Source organism: Lepidochelys kempii, chromosome 13 (genome assembly GCF_965140265.1).
Source record: "Lepidochelys kempii isolate rLepKem1 chromosome 13, rLepKem1.hap2, whole genome shotgun sequence".
Taxonomy (NCBI): Eukaryota; Metazoa; Chordata; order Testudines; family Cheloniidae; genus Lepidochelys; species Lepidochelys kempii.
Genome location: NC_133268.1, coordinates 34,777,744 through 34,803,850, shown reverse-complemented (window position 1 = coordinate 34,803,850; position 26,107 = coordinate 34,777,744). Strand labels below are relative to the sequence as shown.

Sequence of the window (26,107 nt, the reverse complement as noted above, 5' to 3'; positions counted from 1 at the left end):
TCTGCTAACCCAGCCCTGCCCCCCCAGCTCTGCCAGTGCCCGACTCTAGATCCACAGCCCAGACTCACCGGCTCCCCACGAGCCACCAGGTCCCAGAGGACGTCACTGACGGTGCTAGAGCTGCTGCTCGGCTGCGTTGTGGCCTGGGAAAGAGATGGGGTGAGATGTGGTACCAGGCTGGGCCTGGCGGGGGACTCCCCGCGGGCACGGGGAAGAGCTAGGGGACAGGCGGGGAAGAGGGACGGGGGGCTCCCACCTGGACCTGCTGGAGCAGGCTCTGGACGTTCTCCAGCAGCGACCCGGCCAGCGCTGGCACCTCCTCCCAGTGGCCATGGCCGTACAGCACCAGGCGCGCCTGCTCCGCCACAGCCCGGCCCATGAGGCCCAGCAGCAGAGCCACCTCCAGCACCTAGGCGAGATGGGGGGCTGTGAGCCAGGCATGGCCCCACCCACAGGGCACTGCAGGGAGGCAAGCACAGCACCCTGCCCTGCCCCCGCCCCCCCAGGCACTGCCAGGGGCTGAGCGCAACGCCCCGCACCTCCACAGGGCACTGCCAGCAGGTGAGTGCAGCACCCGGCCCCCCACTCCCACAGGGCACTGCCAGGGAGTGAGCACAGCTCTCCCCCCCCCCCCCCCCCGACTCACAGTCATGGGCTCTGGGCGGGCACCACGCAGCTTCCGGGCCCGGTGGTAGGGTGTCGCCATGGCCCTGGAGGCACAGCAGAGAATGAGAGTGCGGCCGGGCAGGGGGGGCAGGTTGTGCCGGGCGGAGATGCGGATGGCGGCATCCAGGGCCCAGCGATAGCGGAGCAGGAGGGCAGGGTCCGGGCGCAGCTCCCTGGGGGACAGAAGCCGCTGCTGAGCCCCTGCCCAGCCCCCCGCCCTGCAGCCTGGAACCCCCTGCAACCTGGCACCCCACCTGCCTCCTCACAGCCTGGCATCCCCTGACCCCCTCCCTACAGCCTGCCTAGCCCCCCCGCAACCTGGCACCCCACCTGCCCTCCCCACAGCCTGGCATCACCTGCCCAGCTCCCCCTTTCTGCCCCCTGCCTAGCTCCCCCTGCAACCTGGCACCCGACCTGACCAGCCCCCCCACCCCACCCCTTCCCAGCCTCCCCCTCCCTGCTGCCCCCCTGTGGCCATGCCCAGGAGCCCAGCATGGGGCCCTCACCTGGCCTTCCGCAGCCGCTGCTTTTCGCTCTTCACAGCGCGGAAGAGGATTGGGATGGACAAGGCCGCGCGCAGCTCCCGGCGTGTCCAGGGCGGCCGCCCCCGCACCCCAGGCAGGCCCCCCGGCTGCTTCTTCCCACGCCTCAGCAGCGCCCGCAGCAGCTCCACGTTAGAGGGGAGGGGGCTGTCTGGAGGTGTGAGCGATAGAGACACAGTGCCCATCACTCCTGACCCGCAGCCCCTACTAGCCCAGCCCTGAGCTCCCCACAGCTCTGCCAGTGCCTCTTGCCCAGGGGCCGCCAAACTACGGCCCAGGGGCCGCATCTGGCCCTTCAGACGTTTTAATCTGGCCCTTGAGTTCCCGCCAGGAAGCGGGATCCAGGTCTTGCCCCGTTCCCGTGCTCTAGCTGCGGAGCGGGGTTTGGGGCTTGCCCCCCCATGGGCCAATCTGTGCGTGCTATGGCTCCGCGCAGCTCCCAGAAGCAGCGGCATGTCCCCCCTCTAGCTCCTATGCATAGGACGCAGCCAGAGGGCTCCGCATGCCGCCCCCACCCCAAGCGCTGCCCTCACAGCCAATGGGAGGTGCAGAGGTAGTGCCTGTGGACAGGGCAGCATGCAGAGCTGCTTGGCTGCATCTCCGCATAGGAGCCAGAGAGGGGACATACCGCTGCTTCCAGGAGCTGCTCAAGGTAAGCGCCGCCCCGAGTCTGCACCCCTGCCCCCTTCCAGCACCCCAACCCCTGCCCCAGCCCTGATCCCCCTCCTGCCCTCCGAACCCTTCGGTCTCAGCCCGGATCACCCTCCTGCACCCCCAACCCCACATCCCCACCCCAGTGCCCCCAGCCGGAGCCCTCACACACACACCTGCATCACTACTCCCTGCCCCAGCTCAGAGCCCCTTCCCACACCCTGAACTCCTCATGTCTGGCCCCACTCCAGACCCTGCACCCCCAGCTGGAGCCCGCACCCCCTCCCGCACCCCAACCCCCAGTTTCATGAGCATTCATGGACACCCATACAATTTCCATACCCAGATGTGAGCCTCAGGCCAAAAAGTTTGCCCACCCCTGCTCTTGCCCCTGGTTGTTCGGGGTCTCAGTGCTGTCAATGAATCACAGTTAGCTCACGCGATTAACTCAAAACAAATTAACTGGTTTCAGAGTAGCAGCCGTGTTAGCAAATGTGTTAGTCTCTAAGGTGCCACAAGTACTCCTTTTCTTATTGACAAAATTAATTGTGATTCATCGCAGTTTTAATCGCACCGTTAAACAACAGTAGAGTAGCAACTGAAATGTATCAAAGATTTCTGGCTGCTTTTCTACATTTTCAAATTATCAATTTCAATTACCACATGGAAAATACAAAGTGATGATTATTTTCTATTACAAATATTTCCATTCACCTCATACAAGTGCTGTCAGGCGATCTCTGTACGAATGGAGAATAATAACTGCGCTCAGAAACCAACCAATGTAAAAACTTTAGAACCTGAGTCTGCTCAGTCCTACTTCTCGTTCAGCTGATCGCTCAAACAGGGGTGTTACATTTGCAGGAAATAATGCTGTGCATTTATTTACACTGTCACCTGAAAGTGAGAACAGGTGTTCGCATGGCATGGCAAGGTATTTATGTGCCAGATACACTAAACATCTGTATGCCCCTTCATGCTGAGACACGTAGCTTTTTCTACAGTGCAAATATTTGTAATCCAAACTAATAATCTCACATGAGCCCCCGACACTTCGTCTTCTGCATTGTCAGTGCAATCGCTGGATTTGTAAAAGGAGGAAAACAGCTGAAGATATTTAGGGTATGTTTCAGTTGCTATTCGATAGGGTAACGGTGCGATTCGACCAGCCATGAAAGGCGACTTTTTTTTTAATCTCGTGATTCATTTGTGTCACCGCTTGGCAGCCCCGTTCTCACCTTTCTTCCTCAGCTCCTCCTCCATGTCCTGGATGACTTTATTTGCCGCCAGGAACCGGAAGGGGAACTGCCGGCTGTGGACGACTGACGCCTGGAAATTGGGGCGGAGGGGTGTCAGGGTGAGGATCCCAGCAACCCCCCACCCCACTCCAGCCATCCCATCTTGGGGGGATGGGATTTTGGGGCTGTATCTCACTCTAGAGATCCGGGGGGGGGAATTCGGGGCCATACCTCACTCTGGTGACCTGTGAGGGGGGAATTCGGGGTCCCCGGGGCCGTATCTTGCTCTGGGGACTCGGAATGGGGGAATCAGGGTCCCCGGGTCCATACCTTGTTCTGCAACCGGCTGAGCACTCGCTGGTGGTGCCGCTCGCTCACCCCAGCCCGGATGATGTTCTGCAGGTTCCTGAGCATGGCCATAAATGGCAGCTTCCCCGAATCTGTGAGGCAGAGCCCAACGCAGGGTTAGGAGACAACCCCACCCACAGGCAGGGGGCGCTGTGTCCACAAGGGTGCAGTGCTGGCTGCTGCTCCCCGGGGGCGCTGGGACCCACCAGCCACATTCATATGAGTGCTGGGCCGGTTGCAGCCCCCAGGGGGCGCTGGGAGACCTGTGGCTACCAGAGGGGCCCATATCCCCAAGTCAGCCCCCCATTGCCGAGGGGGGGCAGAGGCCAGCTCCTCATGGAGTCTCTTTGTGCCACAGCTGTGCCCAGCCAGCCCATGGGCCAATTAGAGACCGGTGCCATGCCTCCCACTCTGCCCCAAGGCTAGACTCTCCTTGGGGGTGTTAGAGCACCGAGCAAACCCTGCTCCAGGTAGGCCAGCCACCTGCCCCACGGAGAGCCCACCTGGTCCCACACATGCCCTGTCTCCTTGCACTCAACACTAGCTCGCACCCTCTGGGAAAAGAACTAACAGTGCCCCCTGGTGACACCTAGACACACTCAGGGCACCACTGGGGGCAAGCGCAGCCCCCTATGAAGGCCTTCCTTACCGATCAGCTCCTCCCAGACCACAGCCTTGTTCCCGCGCTGGCTGAGCTGCCGGTCCCAGGTCTGGGGCTGCGGAAGTTTCATTCGGGTCCCAGCACGGGTGGGGTCCCAGGGCCCTGGCAGGTGGCTCCGGGAGAAGGAGCTCAGGTCCGAGGGATACCTGAGGGGGGGCAGCAGAGACAGGGTGGGTCCCAGCAGGGCCTACAAGGGGTTCTGTGCCAGCTCTCAGGTCTAGGGGATAGAGTGGGGGAGGGGCTGGGACCCATGACACCTGGGTCCCTCCCCAGGGCTCTCACCTGCAGCCCAGCAGACTCATGACATGCTGGGCCGGCTTGGAGATATGCAGCCATCGGATCAGTGCCTTCAGGGAGAAGGGCTTCGTCTCGCGCAGTTCCTGGGATGGCTGACCACTTTCAAACTGCAGGAGACATCAGCAGAGAACCCAGGAGTCCTGGTTTCCAGCCCTTCTGCTCTAACTCACTAGCCCCCACTCCCCTCAAAGAGCAGGGGACAGAACCCAGGAGTCCTGGCTTCCAGCCCCCCACTCTAACCACTAGACCCCAGTCCTCTCACCTTTGTCTGAAGCTTGCCGAACGCCTTGCACAGCCGGAATCTCCTCGTCCAGGGCAGAGGTTTCTGTGGGGGGACTCCGGGAGGAAGAATAGGCTGGCAGGGCTGGGGCCTGAGAGAAGGACTCCTGGGTTCCCTCCCTAGCTGGCGGGGCCTTGGGCGTCCCCTGGCTTTGCCACGGCTCTTGCGCGAGTTGTACTTGGCCAGCTGGTAGGCATCGAATTGTTGGAACTTGTCCGCCAGGCCGGTGCGGAGGCAGCGGGGCAGCGGGGCTAGGGGGCGCCCTGCGCCCGCCAGGCTCTGTGAGGGAGAGGGAGACGGGTCAGTGCTGGCCAGCAGGGGGTGGCACTGGCCAGCGGAACGACCCGCCACTGGGGTAAGCTGGGTACCTGGAAGAGCGTGACCACCTGGGTCCAGTCGGAGGGAAGCTGCAGGGTGGCACACACATAGCGGCGCAGGTGGGGCCGGCAGGGTGGCAGCCGGGCCGCCAGTGCCAGCAGGAAGTTGGCTGTTCCCCGGATGTTCAGCTCCTGGCGTGTATACAGGGCAACCTGTGGGGAGAGAGGAGAAACTGAGGCCCGGAGAGAACCCAGGCGTCCAAGCACCCCGGCTCTAACTCACTAAAGCTCACTCCCCCTCCCCAAGCCCTGGCATAGGGCACTTGAGACCACCCCCCACCTACTCAGACTGCTTGTCCCTTACCCCCTAGGTAGGAGGATTGAACCCAGGTGTCCTGGCCAGCAGCCCCACCCCCCAGTACCTTAAGGATGAACTCAGGCTCCAGCTGGGCCAGCTCCTCACACAGATCCACCAGGCACCTATGTATCGGGTCACTGGGGGCTCCCAAATCAGGCCCCTCCACAAGGGAGCAGCACGCCAGGTTCACCAGGGCCAGCTGGGGGGAACAGGGAGCAGGGATGAACCCAGCAGTCCCAGCTCCCAGCCACTTCCCCACCCATCCACTAGACCCCCCTCCCCTCCCAGAGTTGGGAGAGAACCCAGGAGTCCAGACCCCCCCACCCCCATCTCTTACCTTGTGCTCTCTCAGGTGTTGCTGGGGACCCTTCCCAGAGGGCTGCTGGGCACTAGGGTCCCTCTGCCTTGGGGGCTCCAGGCTCGGCTTGGATGGCAGCTCCATCAGGGTGTACTGGGGCAGTGAGCTGGAGGGGTCGGGGGCAGCGTCGGCCCACTGCAGGGAGAGCAGGGGGTGACCCACAGGGCTGGGGACCACACACAGTGCCCCCCACCCCAACTGTCCCATCTCAGTGACCCTCTGCCTCGACTGCCACCCCCTACAGCCCCCCCACAGCCCTCCTCGGCATCTCCCCTGTCTCAAACGCCACCACCACTTCGCCCCCTCCCTCTGAGTGCTCCCAGCGGGATCGAAGGTTGGGAATTGCAGGCCGCTGTGCGTTGCAGCTACCACGAGTTGGTGCCCAGTCTCAGCCCATCTTACCCAGGGCAGCTCCAGCTCCTCGCTGCGGGCCGGGATCCCCTCCTCACCTCCAGGGGCAAGGGGCGCCTGGCTGGGTGCAGAGATGGGGGCAGGCACCAGCCAGGTTGTGGGAGTCAGGGAGCTCAGCCACGGGGCAGGGGGCGGGAGAGGGCGGAGAAGCCGGGCCCTGATCTCCTCTACCCATGCTGGGAGGAGGGGGCTCTGGCCCCCCAGGAAAGGGTTCTCCAGCCAGCAGGAGGCAGGGCTTGGACGGGGGTCAGGACCTGGAGTTTTCATGGCTGCAACACCTGGACAGAGAAGAGTGAGATGAGAACCCAGGAGTTCAAGAGCCCAGTGAGGCCACGCTCCTGCTTGAAGACAGCAAGTGCCGCTCCCTGCTCAGAGCTGGGAGAGAACCCAGGAGTCCTGGCTCCCAACCCCCCTGCTCTGATCACCAGACCCCACTCCCCTCCCAGAGCCGGGAGAGAACCCAGGAGTCCGGCCTCTCAGCCTCCAACGCACTCTGGGCGGAGGAGAACATTGTCCCCCTGGCCCCAGACCTGCCCCGGCTCCCCCAACACAGGGTCAGGAATAGGGAGGGGGCTTCGCACGTGGATGGGGGGGTGTGTCACAGAGCAGGGCTGCCTGGCCCTGGGAGACTCCCAAGCCCTTCCCCTATGGAGCCCCCGAGACCAACCCCCTTTCTGCACTGCGCGTTCGCCCCCGCCCCACAGGCCCCCCGGCCACGCACCAGGAAGCACCGCAGTGACCGCACCCAGCCCGGCCGGTGCCCGGATCACTGGGGGGAGGGGCCTGCCTGACCCGCCCGCAGAGCCGGGCTCAGATTTCAGCCCGCCCCTGGGAGAACCCAGGAGTCCGAGTTCCCAACCCCCTGTGGTTCTGTCCGCGCGCGCGGCGGGTATCCTGCTCCCGGCCCCCCAAAGCGCCGCGTGGGGTCCGTGGCGGCCCCGCGAGGGGGGAATGACCAGACGGGGGCGGAGCCGAACCCTCTTTATTGACCCGACTCGCGCCCCAGGAGCCAGCGCCCACCGCCTGGCCCCCTCCCTCCTCAGGGGGCCCCGGGGGGTGTCCGAGGGAGGGTCCCAGGGAGAGGTGTCGGGTCCTTGTCAGAGAGGCTCCCCCACCCCATGTGGGGAAATCGGGCTCCCCTATACCGCTGAGGGGTGTTGGGGGCTGACCTGTTGCATAGGGGGGTCAGAGGGGTCCCCTGTTCTGTGGGGGGTCAGAGGGGGCCCCGTCCCATGAGGATATCGGGGGAGGTTAGAGGGGGACTCTGTCCCATGGGGGACTCAGAGGGGTCCCCTGTTCGGTGGGGGGCCGGGTCCCCACCCCGTGCGGAGGTGCCAGGGGCTGGTCGGTCCCGTGGCGGGGCACCAGGCGGGCCGGGTCCCCCCGCAGGGCAGGCGGCAGCAGCAGGACGCAGGCCCGCAGGTCAGCGCAGGCCTGGGGCAGGGTGCCCAGCGTAACCCAGCGCCCCCGTCCCGGCTGGTAGGCGTGCACCAGGTGGTTGTCCCGGTAGGTCTCCTGGCTGTAGCCCCCCAGCACATACAGCTCCCCCTGCAGGACGGCCGAGGCGCCCCCCACGTGGGCCTGGGGCAGTGGGCTCAGCCGGACCCAGGCGTCCGTACTGGGGCTGTAGACCTCGCAGGCCAGCTGGTCGGTGGAGCCCCCATCGTGCCAGCACAAGCCCCCAGCCACGTAGAGTCGCCCCCCCAGCGCCTCCATGATGTGGCCAGCCCGTTCCTCCATCATGGGGGCCAGCTGGGCTGGGGGGCCCCCCGGGCCCAGCCGCAGCAGCCAGGCCCGGCCCTCATTGGAGTCGTCACAGCCTCCCGAGACGTAGATGCCGCCGTCCAAGGTGCAGGCGGCGTGGCCGCAAAGCGGGGCGGGCAGGGGGGAGCACGGCCTGGGGGGGGAAGCCGGGGAGGGGGCACAGAAAAGAAAGGAAAAGAGAAAAATCAGCCAATGAAATAGAGGAAAAAGCAGAAACAAACAGCCTCTCATGGCCCCTACCACTGCCCATGGCAGCCCCCAGTGGCACCCCCACAGCCCCTCCATAGCACCCTCCTGGCCCCTACCACCCTGGTGCCAATGGGACCCCAGATGTCCAGGTTAGGGTACTTTGGCTCAGGCGTGCGGGGGTGGGGGCCCTGGAGGGAAAAGGGGACCCAGGGCTCCCGGAGCAGGCACTACCTCCAGGTGTCGGCAGGGGGGTCGTAGCACTGCACCCCATCCGTGCAGTAGGTGTCCTCAGAGCTGCCCCCCAGGGCGTAAATCCGCCCGGCCACTCCCACGGCTGGGAAGGAGCTGCGGGCGCTGGGCATGTCAGCCAGGCGCTGCCAGGAGTCCTGCACGGGATCGTACCTGCAATGGGATGGGGGTGGGCACTCCCCATATGGACCCCATTGCTTGCCCCAGGTCCCATTCCCTGCCCCCCTGGGCCAGCCAGCCCCCCCACCCACTCTGGATCCCTTCCCCCCACCCCACCAGCCAGCCCCCCGCCTGTTCCAGGTCCCATTCCCTGCCCCCTGGGCTGGCCAGCCCCCCACCAACCCCAGATCCCTTCCCCCCACCCTGCCAGCCAGCTCCCTGCCCACCCCAGGTCCCATTCCCTGCTCTCCTGGGCCGGCCAGCCCCACACACCCCAAATCACACTCCCTGCCCCACCCCTACCCCAGCCAGCCCCAGGTCCCATTCCCTGCCCCCTTGGGCTGGCCATCTCCCCGCCCACCACAGATCCCTTCCCCTGACTCCAGCCAGTCAGACCCCCACCCTAGGGCTGGAGGGAGCCAGCACCCCCTGGACGGAAAAGGCCATGTGCCCCATTCCCCACCCCCCTTGGCCAGCCTCCCCCGTCAGGGCAGGATGGGAGCTGGTACCCCCTAGAGGCCAGCACCTGCCCCACTCACCGGAACGCCGTGGCCAGTGTGTCCCGCACCCCGTAGTAGTGCTTCCCGCCCAGCACGTAGAGCGCGTTGTCCAGCACAGCGGCAGCGTGGCGGAACCGTGGCCCGTCTGGGAACTGGCCTAGCCGCCTCCACTCCACCTGCTTGACCAGCCCCACACCACTGTGGAACCGGTGGGCGAACAACAGCTCCCGGGCTGGGCGGCGGGTGGCTAGGCTGGGCGCCAGCCCGTCACCCCCGCAGATCACCAGGGCCCCGGCCGGGGTGCGCACACGGCAGGGCCCCTCGTCCGCCACTGCTGCCACCAGCAGCTGGTAGAGCTGGCCCGGCGGTGCCAGCAGGTCCGCGGCCCGCACCCGGCGCAGCTCCCGCGTGCCCATCAGGTAGAAGCGGACTCGGGCCAGGACGGCCTCAGCGTGGGGCAGGCGGCGGGTGCGGTCGGCGTCCAGCCAGCGCAGGGCAGCTTCAAAGGCGTCCACCTCGCTGGCCACGTAGAGCTCGTCCGAGCCCAGCAGGGCCAGCAGCTCGGCCAGCGGCAGAGCCGGGAAGCCAGGGCACCGCGCCACCCCGTCAAAATTGGCCAGGGCGTAGGCCTGGGCAGCAGTGCCCAGTGGGCGCAGGTCGTAGGCGCGGGCGAAAGCCAGCAGATCCAGGCTGCGGGCCGGGCTTAGCTTCTGTTGTAGGGCCTCCAGGCACAGCGCCAGCAGCCCCGAGGCCTGGTACTGCAGGGCGGTCTCAGCCGCACCCAGGAGCTCGGCCCAGCTGCCCACCACTGTCCCTGAGTAGGCGAAGGGCAGCAGCAGGCGCAGGTCGGCCGGGGCCATGAGTGTGGGCAGGGGGTCGGCCCCCTGGCGCGCCTCCCGCATCCCACTGCAGAACATGGCCCGGAAGTACTCACAGCCGCAGCTCAGGGCAGCCTGGTGAGCTGTGGGGAGAGGGGGAGGTCAGGCACGGAGATCCCAAAGGCAGCCCCAAGCTGTCCAGCCCTGCCCCCAGTGCCGGCCACCCCAGCCCTGGGCTCCTCCTTGCCCAGGGCTGCCAGTGCCCCTCACTGCCGACCTGCAGCCCCCTGCTCACCCAGCCCTGGGCTCCCCTGCATCACTGGCAGTGCCCCTCACTCCCGACCCACAGCCCCCTGCACCCAAGCCCTGCCCCCAGTGCTGCCCATCCCAACCCTGCGCTCCCCCAGCTCTGTCAGTGCCCCTCACTACCAACCTGCATCCCCCTGATAGCCCAGCCCTGCCCCCTCCCCAGCTCTGCCGGTGCTCCTCACTCCCGACCTGCAGCCCCCATTCACCTCGGAAGGTCTCTCCTTCAGTGGTCAGCACCAGGTCGCAGCCCACCCCGGCTCGGTACAGCTCCTCCATGCTCCGCAGCGTCTCCCACTGCTCCTCGTCTAGGCTCCTGCCCTCCAGCCCGTCCCCCTTCCTCCGGCAGATCTCCACCACCCGAGGCACACCCAGGGCCTGAGCTGCAGCCACCACCTCCCCGGCCGTGCCCGGCATGGCCGCAAAGGCCCCGGTATAGGCGAAATCCAGCATGGCCTCCCAGCCACACGGTGTGGCCAGTGGGCTCACGTCCACTTCCCCGGTGGCCCTGCACGCCAGCCGCTGGCAGAAGAAGGAGCTGATGGCAGCCAGCACCACGCCATGGGCCTGGTACCTCCGGGCGCCAGCTGTCACTGTCATGTCCGTCAGCTGGCCCTGCCCGCGCAGCTCCAATGCTGCCTCGAAGAACTGCTGGGCGTGGCACTCGCTCCGCAGCTCCCAGCGCAGCTCAGGCACATCGCCCTCCTCACCTGGCTCCTCAGCCGGCTCCAACCCCTTGCCTGGCCACATCGCCCTGGGGGTGCCTGCCGGGAAAGGATGTGAAAGGCCCTGGCCCCTGAGCCAGTCAGCCCCCCGCCCTGGGGCCAGATGAGAGCCAGCGCCCCTTAGAGGGGCAGGTCCTATGCACCATTTCCCACCCCCCTGAGCCAGCCAGTCCCCACCCTGGGGCCAGATGGGAGTTGGTGGCCCTTAGAGGGGACAAGCCCCATGCCCCATTTTCTTTATGCCGTTCAACAGCTACTCAAGTGTGTGTGTGTGTAACTGGGGGGGGGTGTTTGTGGCATGTGTGCATGATTGCAATGTGGTGTTTGTGTAACAGGGTTGGGGAGTTGTGAGCTGTGGGTGTTGAGGTGCGTATTTGAGGGATTTTATGACGTGTGTCTTGTGCACTATGTTGGGGGCGTCTCTGTGCTCCTGAGTGCTGGGTGGGAGTATCTGGGGTGTCTCCATGTGTAATTGTGAAGTGTGGGGGTGTCTGATGTATGGCCGTGTGGTGTCATTAACTTTCTGGTGTGTGCAGTGTGTGTTGGTGTGTGTGGGTATGGTATTTGCATGTGCCTGTGTTCACTTTGTGGGTGTGTGTTTGCTGTGAGTAGTTGCTGTGGGGAGTGAGAGGGGTGGTTGTGGTGTGTGTGTGTAGTTCCTGTCTGTGTGTGTAGTTGCCAGGGTGTGTGTGTCTTGCAGGCTGTGTGTGTGTGTGTAGTTGCTGTGGGGGAGTTGCAGGGTGTGTGTAGTTGCTGTGTGGGGGTTGTGGTGTGTGTGTATGTAGTTGCTGTAGGGGGTGTTTGTGGTTGGTGTATGGTTGTTATCTGTGTTGTGTGTGTGCTTGTGTGTGGTTACTGTTGGGGGTTGTGGTGTGTGTGTGTGTGTAGTTCCTGCCTGTGTCGAGTGTGTTTGTGTAGTTGCTGCAGGGGTTGCGGTGTGTGTGTAGTTCCTGTCTGTAGTGTGCGTGTGTGTGGTTGCTGTGGGGTGTGTGTACTTACTGTGTGTGTGTAGTTACTGTATCTGTGTCTGCATTTGCTGTGGGGTGTATAGGCTTGACACAGACCCTTGCCCCTCCTTCTCCCCCATCCAGGACCAGAGTTCCTGTCCCACAGCCTCCCGCATCCCCCACCCCAGCCCAGCCCTGCCCCCTACCTGCTGGGGCCTGCTGTGGGATGACCCTTCCCGAGGCCTGGAGATGGGGCAGCTGCGGGGGAGCGTTGGCCCCAATCCCAGGGGTTAATTATAGCCAGGTCTGGGCAGGCCGGGCTCCCCGCCAGCCCCCTGCATGTCCTGGCCCCGTACTGCCCTCCCCTTGGCCTGCAGCCCTGTGGCCTGGAAGCTTCTGGCCAAGAGCCCTAAGCCTGGAGGCCCCTGGCTGTGGGGTGTGGGTGGGATTCCTGGGGGCAGGGAGAGATGTCCTAGCCCCTCTACTGCCCCCACCCCCCTGAGGGGATTCACCAGTGGGGAAGGATAGAAGTTCCCAGGAGCTGGTGTCTAGGAGTCCAAAGTACAGGGGACTTCAGGGGGTAGATGGGGAGTGGGGTCTAGTGGTTAGAGGGGGGGGGCTGGGCACCAGGACTCCTGGGTTCTATCCTAGGCTCTGGGAGGGGAGTGGGGCCTAGTGGTTAGATCCTCATTAGAGAGTCTGACCCCACCCCACCCCTGCCAGGGGATTAAAGGCACTTTTCCCAGCTGGGGTCGGAAAAGTTTGTTCAAATTAGTTTTTCCATCGGAGTGTAAAGAGCCGGAATAGAACAAAAGGGGGTGGGGAGGGGGAGTTCAGAATGACAGACAGGTGGAAGTGGATGGGGGGGTGGATGTGGAAGGACAGTTGTGGGGGTGTATGTAAGGTGAAATGGAGTGGGTAAGGGGGTACAGGATGGGTGGGGGGATGGCGGGATGGGGAGACGTGATGGCTGAGGATCGGGAGACTAGAGGGCTGGGTGGAGTATGGGATAGGGGGTACAGGATTGGTGGGGGATGGGATGGCTGGGTGGGGGATGTGGGTACAGGATGGGTGGGGGATGGGGTATATAGGGTGGGGGGTACAGGATGGCTGGGGGATGAGGGGATGAGCTGGCTGGGTGGGGAGATGTGGGGATGGGATTTGTGGGTGGGGTGCTCCTAATTTTCTGCCCCACCTGCTATCTCTGTGGGGGGCTCCCCACCCTCGTGCGATCCCCTGGGGCTAGTGTCCAGCCGAGCACCTAGAGCCATTTTGGAGAGGGGGTAAGGATATTTGCGGGGGGACACAAACCTTCCTCATTGTTAAGGGTCCCCGTGGAGGCTATGAAGGCCTGGCACTCTGCTCGGCCTGCCCTCAGAGTAGCATGTACCGAGGAGAATCCCCCTCGGCAGTATGAGGCAGGGACAAACACACACCCCAAGCAGGGCCCATCCCCTCCATCAGGGGACGCATGCACACACAAGCCCTGCTTGGTGGGTGTATTTGTGCTGACCCCCACACCACCCCCTGCCCATTCCCTCATGGCTCCTGTCCCCCACACAGCTCCCTCCTCGTGGCAATTCCCTTGGGCCTCCAGACCAGCCCTCGCTGCCCCCCACAATGCACCATACATGCAGGGGGGGTGTTGTCCCCTGGCCCCTCTGCCGTGCCCCTGCCCCACGCCCGGGCAGAGTGGGCCCCAGTGGAAAGAACGCGGGGCTGATAAGCAGAGCAAACAGGGTGGCCAGGGCCGATGGAAAGTCTTCGTGTTTGGAGAAGCGGGGGGGGGGGGGGTTGTTAGGGGCAGGGTGGTGTGGCCGGCCGGGGGCTGCCTGGGCCAGTTCTGGAAGGCCTGGCCCAGCCTCTCAGCCTGGGCCCTTTATAAGACAAGGAGGGGCCAGGGTGAGGGGCACAGGATTGAACTCAGGGCCAGCAGACAGGCAGCAGGTACTGGGGGACTGGGGGGTGGTTTGTCTGTCCATCTGCGTCTTCCACCACCCTGAGGACAGGGAACCCAGGAGTCCTGGCTCTCAACCCCCCAGCCCCCAGCTCTGGGAGGGAAGTGGGGTCTAGTGGTTAGAGCGAGGCGGTGGTGGGGGATTGGGAGCCAGGACTCCTGGGTTCTCTCCTTGCTCTGGTAGGGGAGTGGGGTCTAGTGGTTAGAGTGGGGGGGGGGGAAGGAGCTGAGAGCCAGGACTCCTGTGTTCTGTCCCCAGTTTCACAATCTTTAAAATGAAAAGAACAACTCAGAGAGAGAGAGAGAGTGTGTGTGTGTGCGCGTGTGTGTGTGACCCTGCTGCCCCCTGCTGGTGGGGACGGGGCCTGCTCAGTGGGTGGGGTGGGGTGAGTTTGACCCTTTTCTGCCCAGAGTACTGGATTCCCCCATTACCCCCAGGTCGACCCAGCACCCCCATGGACTCCCCAGCCTACAAGACGGTTCTGGCCTTGGGTCGGTTCAAGGTGCGGAAGCTCCAGACGGGCCCTGCCCCGGACAAAGGCAAGGAGGGGGCAAGCTCCCCGCCGTGCCCCTCAGACCCGTCCATGGAGGGCTCTGGCCAGGCGAATGAGGGTGGGTCCCTCTCGGCCCCCCCGGACTACGCAACCATGATGGACGTCAGCCCCTGCTATGAGTTCTACGCCCAGTCAGCCCCACCTGGGCGGGCCCGCAAGAGTCGCCCCTCGCTGGAGGTGCTGCGCAATGTGGTGAGAACTAAGGGGCACTGTGTGGAGTGGGGAGAGGGAAGCCCACTGGGGGATGCCATGCTGCAGGGAGTGGGGGGCTCAGCAGGGGCTGCAGGGCACGGGGGACTCAGCAGCGGCTGCTGTGCAGCAGGGAGCAGGGGGCTCGGCCAGGGGCGCTGTGCTGCAGGGGGCTCAGAAGGGGGCGCTCTAACGCTGTTTCCCCATCCACACAGGAGGATGGGCCCGGGTTCCCTGGCGCTCCTGACCCCGGCGAATCCAGGGCTAAGGAGGGGGATGAGGAGGATCCAGATGCAGCAAGCCCTGAAGCGGAACCAGTCCGGTTCGGCTGGGTGACTGGCGTGATGGTAAACTGCGACCCCTCGGCTCTGGGAGGGGGGTAAAGTCTAGTGGGTCAGCAGGGGGACAGGCTGGGAACTAGGACTCCTGGGTTCTCTCCCCAGCTCGGGGAGGGAAGCAGGGTCCAGTGGGTCCGTGGGGGGGGGGCAGGCTGGGAGCCAGGACTCCTGGGTTCCACATCTCACCTGCCTCCCTTTTCTCTCCCCAGATCCGGTGCATGCTCAACATCTGGGGCGTGATCCTATATCTCCGGCTGCCTTGGATCACGGCCCAGGCTGGGATAGGTAATGGGGGGACGGGGGTGCCCCACAGCTAGGCCCTTCCAACACCACCAGCTGCTTGTGGGTAGGAGCAAGAAGCTGGCTGGGAGCTTGTGGTGGGTTCTTGGTGTTCCCCGATGGGAGCAGGAGGGTGCCCAGCATGGGGGAGGGTAAAGTGGGGGGCAGGGGGTGGGTCCAGCCCGCAGACCCCCATTCACCATCTTCCCCTCCCCCCCAGGGCTGACATGGCTCATCATCCTCATGTCGGCTGTGGTCACCACGATCACCGGCCTGTCCATTTCCGCCATCTCCACCAACGGCAAGGTGAAGGCAGGTGAGAGCCGGGGCCAGGCCCCACGTCCCGGGGGCGCTGTGGGGCTAGGGAGGCGGGTTCAAACCGGGGCTGCCACACAAGCAGGGCTTGGCCGTGGAAGCCAGAGAAGCGCTCCCCTTTGGCAGAAGTAGGCGGGCTGTTATCTCAACCTGGCCAGGGGGAAGATACAGACAACCCCCCCCCCCACACACACACACACACAGTGCTACAGAACGAGACCCAAGTGCAGAAACACACAGGTGTGTGGACACAAAACTAGCCCCAGGCCCACACAGTTAGACTGAACCACGGCCATATGCTGCTAGAGTCAGGGAATCAGACACACAGCAGCGGACACACCTGCTGGTATGTACACAATGCTCCACACAGCTCAGCGTTACACAGGGAATTCTACATCCCGGAGTCGCAAAATCACAGATAGACAACTACACGCACAAAATCACACACACACTTAGCTACACATATGGACAGTTATACATGCAAAACTTCACACACACACAGTTACATCCTTAAAATTATACACTGGTTGCGCGCACACACCCACTCAGTGCAGGGCTCGTCCCCTCCAGAAGGGGGTGTGGGAACACACACACAAGGGCTCATCCCCAACGTCAGGGGGCAGCAGGGACACACACACACACACACACATGTACAGATGCGCACACACTCTCCCCAGGCTCTCCCAACAGTCCTGCCTGTTACCAAGCCCCTAGAGTCCCGACTCCCCAGCTGACCCCGGGCTGTTCCTCTGTCTGTCTGGGCACAGGGGGCACCTACTTCTTGATCTCACGCAGCCTGGGCCCCGAGCTGGGCGGATCCATCGGGCTGCTCTTCTCCTTCGCCAATGCTGTGGCTGTGGCTATGCATGTGGTGGGCTTCGCCGAGACTGTGCGTGACCTACTGCTGGTAGGTGGGGCCTGGCCTTGAACAATAACCCTTACCCAGTGGTGGGCAAACTTTTTGGCCCGAGGGCCACGTCTGGGTGTGGAAATTGTCTGGTGGGCCATGAATGCTCATGAAATTGGGGGTTAGGGTGCAGGCTCTGGGGTGGGGCCAGAAATGAGGAGTTCAGTGTGTGGGAGGGGGCTCTGGGCTGGGGCAGGGTTGTGGGTGGTGGGGTGAGGGCTTGGTGGTGTGGGCTCTGGGGTGCAGGAGGGTGGGACCAAGGGATTTGGAGGGTAGGAGGGGGATCAGGGCTGGGGCAGGGGGTTGGGGTGGGGGGAGGTGGCTCGGGGTGCAGGCTCCGGGCAGTGCTTACCTCAAGCAGTTCCCAGAATCAGCAGCATGTCCCCCTTCTGGCTCCTAAGTGGAGGTGCAGCCAGGCAACTCTGAGCGTTGCCCCATCCGTAGATGCCACCCCTGCAGCTCCCATTGGTTGTGGTTGCTGGCCAATGGGAGCTGTGGGGGCGGTGCTTGGGGTGGGGGCAGTGTGCAGAGCCCCCTTGCTGCCCCTATGCTTAGGAGACGGAGGAGGGATATGCTGTTGCTTCTGGGAGCCATAGCATGCGTGGAGCGGGGCAAGCCCCCGACCCCACTCCCCGACAGGAGCTCAAGGGCCAGATTAAAACATCTGAAGGGGAAGATTTGGCCCCTGGGCCGTAGTTTGCCCACCCCTGCCCTAACCCCTTAACCCTAAACCGAATGCTAACCCTAACCCCAAACCCTTAACCCCTAACTCTAACCCGCAACCCTAAGTCTAACCCTGACCCTAACCCTGAACGCTAACCCTAAACCCTAACCCTAACCCCGAACACTAACCCTAACCCCTAAACCTGAACATTAACTCTAACCCCTAACCCTAAACCTTCAACCTGAATGCTAACCTTAACCCCTAACCCTAAACTCTAATCCTAACCCACCCATACACCTAGATCTAACCTTAGAGCTAAGTCTACACCAAATCCTAAATCCTAACCCTCGATCTAACCCCTGCCCTAACCCTAGAACTACTAACCTAACCCTTGACCTCAATCCCAACTCTAACCTTAATCCTAGCTTTAGCCCCATCCCTACCCCACCCCTCCATACCGGTCTGCCACACACCTGCACAAGTCCCTTTCCCAGCTCTACTGCCCCTCACCCTGCCACCCCCAAACCCACCTGTCTTCTGCGAGAAGGGTGACCTTATCTACAGCATGCACTACGAGCTGCTGGTACGTGGGCCCCATTGAGCCCCCAGCCCTGCCCCACCCAACCCCCGGGGTCCACAATCTGCTGTTGGTCTCTGTCTGCTCTCCCGCACCCCACGCTGGGCCCAGCTGTCCCACTTCCCATACTTGGGCCCCTCCACTCCTTTCTCTGACTCCCTGCCCTGCCCTTTCCCCTCCTGGCCCCCACAAACTCGTCTCCATATACCTGCCCCCCAGGAGTTCGATGCGGTGATGACAGACCCCGTGAACGACATCCGGATCGTGGGCGTCATCACGGTGACAGTGTTGTTGGGCATCGCGCTGGCTGGCATGGAGTGGGAAGCCAAGGTACTGGGGGAGGGGCTGGGAGCCAGGACTCCTGGGTTCCATCCCCAGCTCTGAGGGGAGTGGGGTCTAGTGGGTTAGAGCGGGGGAGGGGCTGAGAGCCAGGACCCCTGGGTTCTCAGCCCTTCTCCCTGCCCTCTTGCAGGCCCAGGTTGTCTTTTTCTTCGTCATCATGGTCTCCTTCATCAACTACTTCGTGGGAACCCTGATTCCAGCCACGGAGGAGAAGATGTCCAAAGGCTACTTCAGTTACCGAGGTAGGGCTGGTGGAACTACCCACCACTGGAGGCCCTCTTGGGCAGCACAGCCCCTCTTAACCTTGCCCTCTCCCTTCCCACAGGGGACATCTTCCTGGAGAACATCGGGCCGGAGTGGCGGGGCGAATCAGGCAACTTCTTTGGCATGTTCTCCATCTTCTTCCCCTCAGCCACTGGTATCCTGGCTGGTGCCAACATCTCAGGCGACCTCAAGGTGAGCTTCTGGCCCCCCAGGCCCAACAGCTCCACCAGGGCCCCCCAGAGTTACCACAATAACCATCCCATTATCCTCATTTGTAGGACCCCGCGGTAGCTATCCCCAAGGGCACCCTGCTGGCCATCTTCTGGACCACGCTCTCCTACCTGGCCATCTCAGCTACCATAGGTAACGGGGCAGGGAATTTGGGGCAGGGCTCTCTAGGGGGTGCCATGCTGCAGGGAGTGGACAGGGGCTCTACATCCTGGGGGAGGTCACTGTGGCGGTACTTGGTTGCCAGGGGAGTTGCTGGGGGGGACACTAGGTCCTGGGGAGGTGGTCATTCATTTGCCTCATCCCCACAGGGTCGTGCATGGTGCGTGATGCGTCCGGGAGTCTGAACGACACGCTGGGCTCCCCCAACGCCACGGATGGCTGCCTGGGCCTCGGGTGTGGCTACGGCTGGAACTTCACAGAGTGCGCCCAGGCCGGCACCTGCGAGTACGGCCTGGCCAACAACTATCAGGTAGCGGGGAGGAGCCAGCACTGAGGGGGTGGGACTGAGGGAGGAGCCAGCACTGACAGGGAGGGACTGGGAGAGGAGCCAGTATTGAGTGGGTGGGACTGGAGGAAGAGCCAGCACTGAGGGGGTGGGACTGGGGGAGGAGCCAACACCGATGGGGATGGGGAGCATTTGGAGCATGGGATGGGAGCTATGGGTGATGGGAGAGGCAAGCCGGGGATGTCTCTTTCTGATTCCCCCCATCCTGGGGTCTGTCTCCCTCCCAGACCATGAGCATGGTGTCCGGCTTCAGTCCCCTCATCACGGCTGGGATCTTCGCTGCCACCCTCTCCTCTGCCCTGGCCTGCCTGGTCTCAGCCCCCAAGGTCTTCCAGGTGAGTCTGGGTGTCAGGGGAGGGGGCCCGACAACAGAACACCCCAGCTACAGCCTCAGTAACTGCAGCACCCCAACTGACACCCAAACATACCCCTTCCATCCGTACCACACCCGCAACAGTGGCCCACCCAACACCACCCTCAATGACGTGCTCTGCAATGCTCCAAAATCACTGCCAGAGATACCCATACTTCTGAAAACCCCACCACCTTCAGTGACACACCCAAACCCCAAGAGCGCCCCCACTATCCCTCCAAACAACTCTTTAGTCCTCACCTCTTATTCAGATCATCGCAGCCCAAATTCATCCCAACCCAGCCTCCCACTTCCCACCCTGGCCCTGTGCCCGTTCTGTGACCCGTAGCTCTGCTCCCACTGAACGCCCCGCCTTGCCTGTGCCTGTCCCCCGCAGTGCCTGTGCCAAGATAAGCTGTACCCCGTCATCGGCTTTTTCGCCAAGGGTTACGGCAAGAACAACGAGCCGCTCCGGGGCTACATGCTCACCTTTGTCCTGGCCATCGCCTTCATACTCATTGGTGAGTGGGGTCACTCTCCCCCCTGGGCCAAGTGGAAGGGGACCATCTCCTCCCTGCTGTGGGATGGGAATGCACCCCCATATTGACCCATCTCTCCATTGCACCCACAGCTGAGCTCAACACCATCGCCCCCATCATCTCCAACTTCTTCCTTTGCTCCTACGCCCTCATCAACTTCAGCTGCTTCCATGCCACAGTCACCAGCTCCCCAGGTACAGCAGGAGCCCCAGCAGCTGTAGGGGCAGGGGCACAGAGGGCTTGGGTGAGGTGTTCAGCTGAGGTTTGTCACGTCTGGCACCAGGGATCAACCCAAGCTCAGGCTGGCTGTCTGGCATGGGAATTCTTGAGCAGAGTAGGAGGGAGCAGGTTGAGTTGGATCAGATAGGTTGTTTGTGTTGAATTGGGAGGGTCGGTAGAGTGAGGTTGGATTGGATGGGTTATGTGTTGATTGGTGTTGAGTTGAAAGGGATATGCTTATTGACGTAGGGTAGAGATTGAGTAGGGCAGAGTGGGTTGAGTTGGAGCTGGGTAGGGGAGAGCTGAGATTGGTTCTAAGGGTTGGTGTGAGAAGGGCAGAGTTCGGTTTGAAGGGTTGGGCTGAGTAGCGTAGAGGTGTGTAGGAGTTGGAAGGATTGAGCTGGGTTGAGTTGGAGGAGTTGCGCAGGAAGGAGAGTTGAGTTAGAGATGGGTAGAATACAGTTGGACTGAGTTGGAAGGGTGTTGGGTTGAGCAGAGAGTTGGAGGGCTGCATAGGGCCGAGCAGGTTGGGTTGGAGGAGTTGGGCAGCGTTGGGTTGGGTTGGAGGAGCTGGCAGGGTAGGGTTGAGTTAGGCTGAAGGAGCCGGGTGGCATAGGGTCGAGTTGGAGAGCTGGGCAGTGTAGGGTTGAGTTGGGTTGGAGGAGCCAGGCGGTGGAGGGTTGAGTTGAGTTGAGTTGCAGGAGCCAACTCTGAGATAGCGCGTAGTGGTTTGAGCTGGACATGCTGAGCTGGGCAGGGTGGTTACTGTTGCCCTGACCATGTGGGGAGCTAGGCTGGGTTGGGGGGTCTGACATGTGGGGCTGGGCACAGCCTTTCACTCTCCCTCCCCCCCAGGCTGGCGACCCTCTTTCCGCTACTTCAGCAAGTGGAGCGCCCTTTTTGGGGCCGTGGTCTCCGTGGTCATCATGTTCCTGCTGACCTGGTGGGCGGCCCTCATCGTAGTGGGCATTATCCTGGTCAGCTTGGCCTACGTCAGCTACAAGAAGCCAGGTAAGAGAGGCACTGGGGGGCGGTGGAAGGGGACAGGAAGACCTGGGTGTCAGCCAGACCGAACAAGCTTTCCTCTGCATCTCTGCATCCTCTTGCTCCTCCCCACAGACGTCAACTGGGGCTCCTCCATGCAGGCCGGAACCTACAGCATGGCCTTGTCCTACTCCGTCAGCCTCACTCAAGTGGAGGAGCACGTCAAGAACTTCCGGTAGGCCTGGATGGCTGAAAGCTGGGGGGCTGGGAGCCAGGAATCCTCGGTTCCATGCCTGGCTCTGGGAGCAGATTGGGGTCTAAATGGTTAGAACAGGTGGTGCTAGGCTCTATAACAAATTCTGAGAATAATTCTTGGGCATTTCGGGCAGCAGTCTCTCTGTGGGGAGAGTGTCCCCTCTCTGGAGTGTCCCAACTCTCCCTCTCTTCCAGCCCTCAGTGCCTGGTGCTCACGGGTCCCCCCAGCTTCCGGCCAGCTCTGGTGGATTTTGTCAGTGCCTTCACCAAGGGGGTCAGCCTCATGATCTGTGGGAACGTGGCTGGGGTGAGTATGGGGATGCTGGGTGAGGGGGGGCCTCAAGGAGGGGAGTTGCAGGCCCAGGATCCTGCCCCCTAACCCTCCCCTTGCCTCTCCCAGCCACAGGACACCCCGGGGGACAGCGACTCAGAGGAGCACGTCGAATGGCTGAACAGGCGCAAGGTGCGATCCTTCTACACCCTCATCACCGCCCCGGACCTGCGCAGAGGAGCCCACAGCCTCATGCAGGTGTGTGTGCGTCTCCCAGTGCCCCCTGCTGGAGGGGCTGAGCCCTGCTGTGTGTGTGCGTGTCTCCCAGTGCCCCCCTGCTGGAGGGGCTGAGCCCTGCTCTGTGTGTGTGTGTCTCCCAGTGCCCCCTGCTGGAGGGGCTGAGCCCTGCTGTGTGTGTGTGTGTGTGTGTCCCTGCGCCCCCTGCTGGAGGGGCTGAGCCCTGCTGTGTGTGTGCGTGTGTCCCTGCGCCCCCTGCTGGAGGGGCTGAGCCCTGCTGTGTGTGTGCGTGTCTCCCAGTGCCCCCTGCTGGAGGGGCTGAGCCCTGCTGTGTGTGTGCGTGTCTCCCAGTGCCCCCTGCTGGAGGGGCTGAGCCCTGCTGTGTGTGTGCGTCTCCCAGTGCCCCCTGCTGGAGGGGCTGAGCCCTGCTGTGTGTGTGCGTGTCTCCCAGTGCCCCCTGCTGGAGGGGCTGAGCCCTGCTGTGTGTGTGTGTGTCTCCCAGTGCCCCCTGCTGGAGGGGCTGAGCCCTGCTGTGTGTGTGTGTCTCCCAGTGCCCCCTGCTGGAGGGGCTGAGCCCCTGCTGTGTGTGTGTGTGTGTGTGTGTCTCTCCCAGTGCCCCCTGCTGGAGGGGACAGGCCCTGCCTCTGTGCGCTGCCCCCTGCTGGAGGGGACAGGCCCTGCTCTGTGCGCTGCCCCCTGCTGGAGCAGATGAACGCTGTGGTGTGCATGCACCACACTGCCTCGTAGTGAGTGCAGCCTGCCCTGCTGCACTGTGTGTCATCCCCCCCAGCACTGCACCAGGCTCACCTGTGATTTTCCCCCAGGTGTCCGGGCTGGGGCGTCTCAAACCCAACACGGTCGTGCTGGGCTACAAGCAGAATTGGCAGACGGACTCGCCCCACAACCTGGAGAACTATGTGGCCACCATCCAGTAAGGGGGGCTGGGCTGGGCTGGGCTGGGGGGTAGCAGTGGAGTGGGGGGCTGGGGTGGCTGCCTCAGAGTGGGACTCCCTGTGGGGGCAACAACCCCTTTCTGGCACCTCCCAGGTAGTAGCAGGGCTGAAGGCCCTTGAGGGGCCTGGGACCCCCAGCTACACCTCCTGACCCCACTCTGTGCCCACAGTGATGCGTTCGAACGGCCAGGCCGGGGTGTGTGTGCTGAGGATGAAGGATGGGCTGGATGTGTCACAGACAGTGCGGGCCTATGGTGAGTATCGGGGGTGGGCTGGGGGAGGGCAGATGGACACAGACCCATGGATATGCCTGGGCAGGGCCCTGCCAGTAGGGGGCGGCAGTAACCTCCACCAGCACACTCTGCCTGCCCTGTTCCCCTGGGGGGGGGGGCTGTGCGGCCCGGGGGCAGGGGAGGGCCGGTTATGCTGCCGGGGGGGCTGGGGACCGTGTGGCTCTCCTCAGCTGTCTAACCTCCTTCTCCCCAGTGAACCCCGCATTTGAGGACCCCGAGGCAGCGCTGCAGCGGGAGAAGCAGAGACAGGAGTTGGGCAATGCAGGTGAGGGGGGCAGTAGGTGGGGAGGCAATGGAGGGGGACAGGGATGAGGGGCAGAGGCGGCTGTGTAGGGGAGCAGGAACTGAAGCAGCTGGGGGCAGGGCAGTGAGGGGGGGGGCTGTGGGTAGCAGCCAGGGGCACTGGGCCCACGCCAGGCCAGGCGAGGCCCTGGGGCACCATCCTGACCCGAGCCTGTGGGTCGCCCTGCCCCACCTGCCCCATGTGCCTACAGGCAGCAGCGTGAAGGTGCTGGGTGCGGACGAGCTCACTGAGACCCACTTCCAGGCCCAGCAGAAGAAGAGATGTGTGGATGTCTACTGGCTCTTTGACGATGGGGGTGCGTGCCCCCCGCAGCTCCCCTACCAACCCCCCCAACCTCCTCCCTCCCCCCAAACCCCCCCAGCCCCCTCCCCTGGCAGCCCCCCTGCCCCCCACCCCCTCTGCCAGCCCCCCAACCCCCTCCCTCCATCGGACCCCCACCCCTGCCAGCCCCGTCCCCTTGTCAAGCCCCTTCTTCTGTCAGCCCTCTCTCCTACAGCCCCCCTCCCCTGCCATCTTTCCACCCCCCAGACCCTAGCCTCTAACAGCCCCCGCCCATCCCTTGAAAGCCCCCCATCACTTCTTCAGCCCTCTCACCTCCTGGCAGCCCCCAGGCCCCAAGAGCCTGCCTCCAACCTGCCAGTCCCCCCGCCCTTCACCCCTGGCCGGCTGCCCCTGACGCTGTCTCCCCCCAGGGCTCACCCTGCTGGTCCCCTACCTGCTGAGCCGCCGCAAACGCTGGAGCCGCTGCCGGGTCCGGGTCTTCGTCAGCGGCCACCTGGGCAGCGCCGAGCAGCAGCGCCAGGAGTAAGGGAACCTGCCTCGGCCCCGCGGGCCCCCCGAATTCCTGCCCCCCGCATTCTCCTCCCCCGGGTCCCCTGAATTCCCACCCCTCGCATTCCTTCCCCCCCGTGGCCCCCCCTCCCGCAGGCCCCCTGAATTCCCACCCCTCGCATTCCCTCCCCCCCGTGGCCCCCCGAATTCCCACCTCCGACATTGGCCACCCGCATTTCCCCCGCTCCTCCCTCTCCTGGGAGCCCCTGCATTCCCCTCCCCCCGCCCACAGGCCATCGCTCCCCCTCTGCCTCACAGGATCCAGCTGCTGCTCAGCAAGTTCCGCCTGGGTTTCAGTGAGGTGCTGGTGCTGCCCCACGTGGCCTGGCAGCCGGAGGAGAGCAGGTGAGTCCCCCCACCGCGATTCCCCACCCCCCATTTCTCGGGGGGGGGCACCTCAGCCTGCCCCCATTCCCTGGGCTCCCCACTGCCTGGGGGGCCGGGGAAAGGCACAGGCTTACTCTGAGATAGCGCGTAATGCACTCCACCTCCCTGGCACCACCCCCAGTGAAGGATCCCTACAGCTCTCTGGGCGAGGAGAATAGAACCCAGGAATCCTGGCTCCCACCCCCCCTGCTCTAACCCACTAGACCCCAGTCCCCTCCAGAGCCAGGAGGAGAACCCAAGAGTCCTGGCTCCCAGTCCCCACTCCCTACCCCAGAGAAGGCAGCCTCTGCCCAGCCCTCCAGGTGGGTCCAGCTGTCCCCAGCCCTGTGCTTTGCCCCAGCCTGAAGGAGTTTGAGGACCTGGTGGCCCCATTCCGGCTCAATGAAGGGCAGCGCAGCCCCGAGGCAATGGAGGCCCTGCGGAGGGAGATGCCCTGGAAGGTGTCCGACGAGGATCTGCGGGTCTACAGAAAAAAGGTGAGACCGGATGCCTGGGTTCTAGCCTAGCTCTGGGAGGGAAATGGGGTCCAGTTGTTGGAGTGGGGATGGGTTGGGAGCCAGGACTCCCAGGTTCTGGCCTGGCTCAGGGAGGCTGGGCACACCGCCACCCCCTCTCACTCTCCCCCCACAGTCGGAGCAGCAGGTCCGGCTCCCACGAAATCCTGCAGGAGAATTCCCGGAACGCCGCCCTGATCGTCATGTGAGTGTTGGCTCCATCCCCATGTGGGACAGCGCCCAGTCGGTCTGCGTGATCCTGGCCCTGTCTCAGTGCAGAACCGGGGATGGGGGAGAGGCCCCCTGCAGGCAGCGGGTCATGGGGGTTAGTGGGTAGACCAGACGGCTAGTGGGGGAGCCGGCCTGCATGCACCAGGGCAGCAGAAGGAACAGACCATAGGGGAAGGGCTGTGCCCTGGGTTCCCTGGCTGGGGGAGGGGAGGGGATGGGATGTGATGTGATCATTGCCCTGGGGATTGCCCTATGGTCCTGCCTTGGGGGTGGGGGAATGGGAGCCCTCAGGGTTGTCCCCGTGCCCCCCCCGTCACTGACCCCCATGCCTCCTTGCAGGAGCCTGCCTGTGGTGCGCAAGGGGGCCTGTCCCAGTGCCCTCTACATGGCCTGGCTGGAGACCCTGTCCCGGGATCTGCGCCCGCCCCTTGCCTTCATCCGGGGAAACCAGCAAGATGCCCTGACCTTCTACTGCCAGTAGGGGGCGTCGTGGGCTGAGCCCAAGGGAGTAGCTGGGAAACCTGGGTTTCTCTCCCCAGCAGTGGAGCAGCAGCCCCGGCCCTGCCCTGCTAGACGGACCATGCCCCGCGGTGCCAGTTGGGAGTGTGGCCCTGCTCCGGGCCAGTGCTGCCATCTCTGCATGCTCAACTGTCCCCTCCGACATTGCCACAGGGACTCAGACGCCTGGGTCCCATGCACAACCTGGGGTGGAGCCTGCTGTGCTCTGCCCTGCCCGGGGGCGACCCCCACCACGCCGCACTGTAAATATTAAATATTGTTATTTACACAACACCTGACACCCCGTCAATTGACACCCATCCCCCGCACCAGCCCTGCCGATGCTCTTCACT

The 26,107-nt window shown here is 63.6% G+C and overlaps 3 protein-coding genes across 10 annotated transcripts in view; 1 reads left to right on the top strand and 2 right to left on the bottom strand.

Annotated features, from left to right (window-relative positions):
• The window catches only part of TEP1 (telomerase associated protein 1), a 23,628-nt gene extending 16,709 nt beyond the window's left edge, over window positions 1-6,919 (bottom strand). Inside the window, exons 1-14 of one of the 5 annotated variants that reach the window (XM_073308508.1) lie at window positions 6,849-6,919; window positions 6,119-6,405; window positions 5,696-5,851; window positions 5,423-5,557; window positions 5,052-5,213; window positions 4,666-4,962; window positions 4,389-4,510; window positions 4,095-4,252; window positions 3,428-3,537; window positions 3,098-3,188; window positions 1,173-1,359; window positions 647-839; window positions 257-409; window positions 69-143 (exon numbers count right to left, since the gene is read on the bottom strand). In XM_073308508.1, the coding sequence (XP_073164609.1) occupies window positions 69-143; window positions 257-409; window positions 647-839; window positions 1,173-1,359; window positions 3,098-3,188; window positions 3,428-3,537; window positions 4,095-4,252; window positions 4,389-4,510; window positions 4,666-4,962; window positions 5,052-5,213; window positions 5,423-5,557; window positions 5,696-5,851; window positions 6,119-6,394 (2,115 nt within the window). In that variant the 5' untranslated portion in view covers window positions 6,395-6,405; window positions 6,849-6,919. Of the gene's footprint in view, window positions 1-68; window positions 144-256; window positions 410-646; window positions 840-1,172; window positions 1,360-3,097; window positions 3,189-3,427; window positions 3,538-4,094; window positions 4,253-4,388; window positions 4,511-4,665; window positions 4,963-5,051; window positions 5,214-5,422; window positions 5,558-5,695; window positions 5,852-6,118; window positions 6,808-6,848 lie in introns of those variants that run through there. The other 4 variants (XM_073308511.1, XM_073308512.1, XM_073308509.1 and 1 more) reach the window with 4 other exon arrangements.
• On the top strand, window positions 3,159-26,107 carry LOC140896618 (solute carrier family 12 member 3-like). Its single transcript, XM_073308535.1, is given in 29 exon segments — window positions 3,159-3,216; window positions 14,180-14,487; window positions 14,700-14,831; window positions 15,032-15,107; window positions 15,322-15,417; window positions 16,184-16,323; window positions 17,784-17,894; window positions 18,037-18,148; window positions 18,232-18,362; window positions 18,449-18,533; window positions 18,710-18,870; window positions 19,134-19,241; window positions 19,656-19,779; window positions 19,890-19,991; window positions 20,872-21,027; window positions 21,136-21,235; window positions 21,451-21,562; window positions 21,656-21,784; window positions 22,588-22,694; window positions 22,887-22,899; window positions 22,901-22,970; window positions 23,203-23,274; window positions 23,504-23,608; window positions 24,006-24,117; window positions 24,403-24,489; window positions 24,872-25,007; window positions 25,162-25,182; window positions 25,184-25,230; window positions 25,596-26,107. Coding segments are annotated over 28 exon segments (3,078 nt in total). The 5' UTR covers window positions 3,159-3,216; window positions 14,180-14,196; the 3' UTR covers window positions 25,738-26,107.
• On the bottom strand, window positions 7,373-24,126 carry KLHL33 (kelch like family member 33). 4 transcript variants are annotated; one of them, XM_073308530.1, is made up of 5 exons: window positions 24,029-24,126; window positions 10,322-10,876; window positions 9,028-9,949; window positions 8,312-8,482; window positions 7,373-8,024 (listed from the first exon to the last, which is right to left on the bottom strand). In XM_073308530.1, the coding sequence occupies exons 2-5, from the start codon at window positions 10,860-10,862 to the stop codon at window positions 7,379-7,381; spliced, it is 2,280 nt and encodes a 759-aa protein (XP_073164631.1). In that variant the 5' UTR covers window positions 10,863-10,876; window positions 24,029-24,126; the 3' UTR covers window positions 7,373-7,378. The 4 variants fall into 4 exon arrangements, with proteins under 4 accessions (XP_073164631.1, XP_073164630.1, XP_073164629.1 ...); XM_073308529.1 differs by lacking the exon at window positions 24,029-24,126 and adding an exon at window positions 19,748-20,717; XM_073308528.1 differs by lacking the exon at window positions 24,029-24,126 and having other exon boundaries at window positions 10,322-11,933.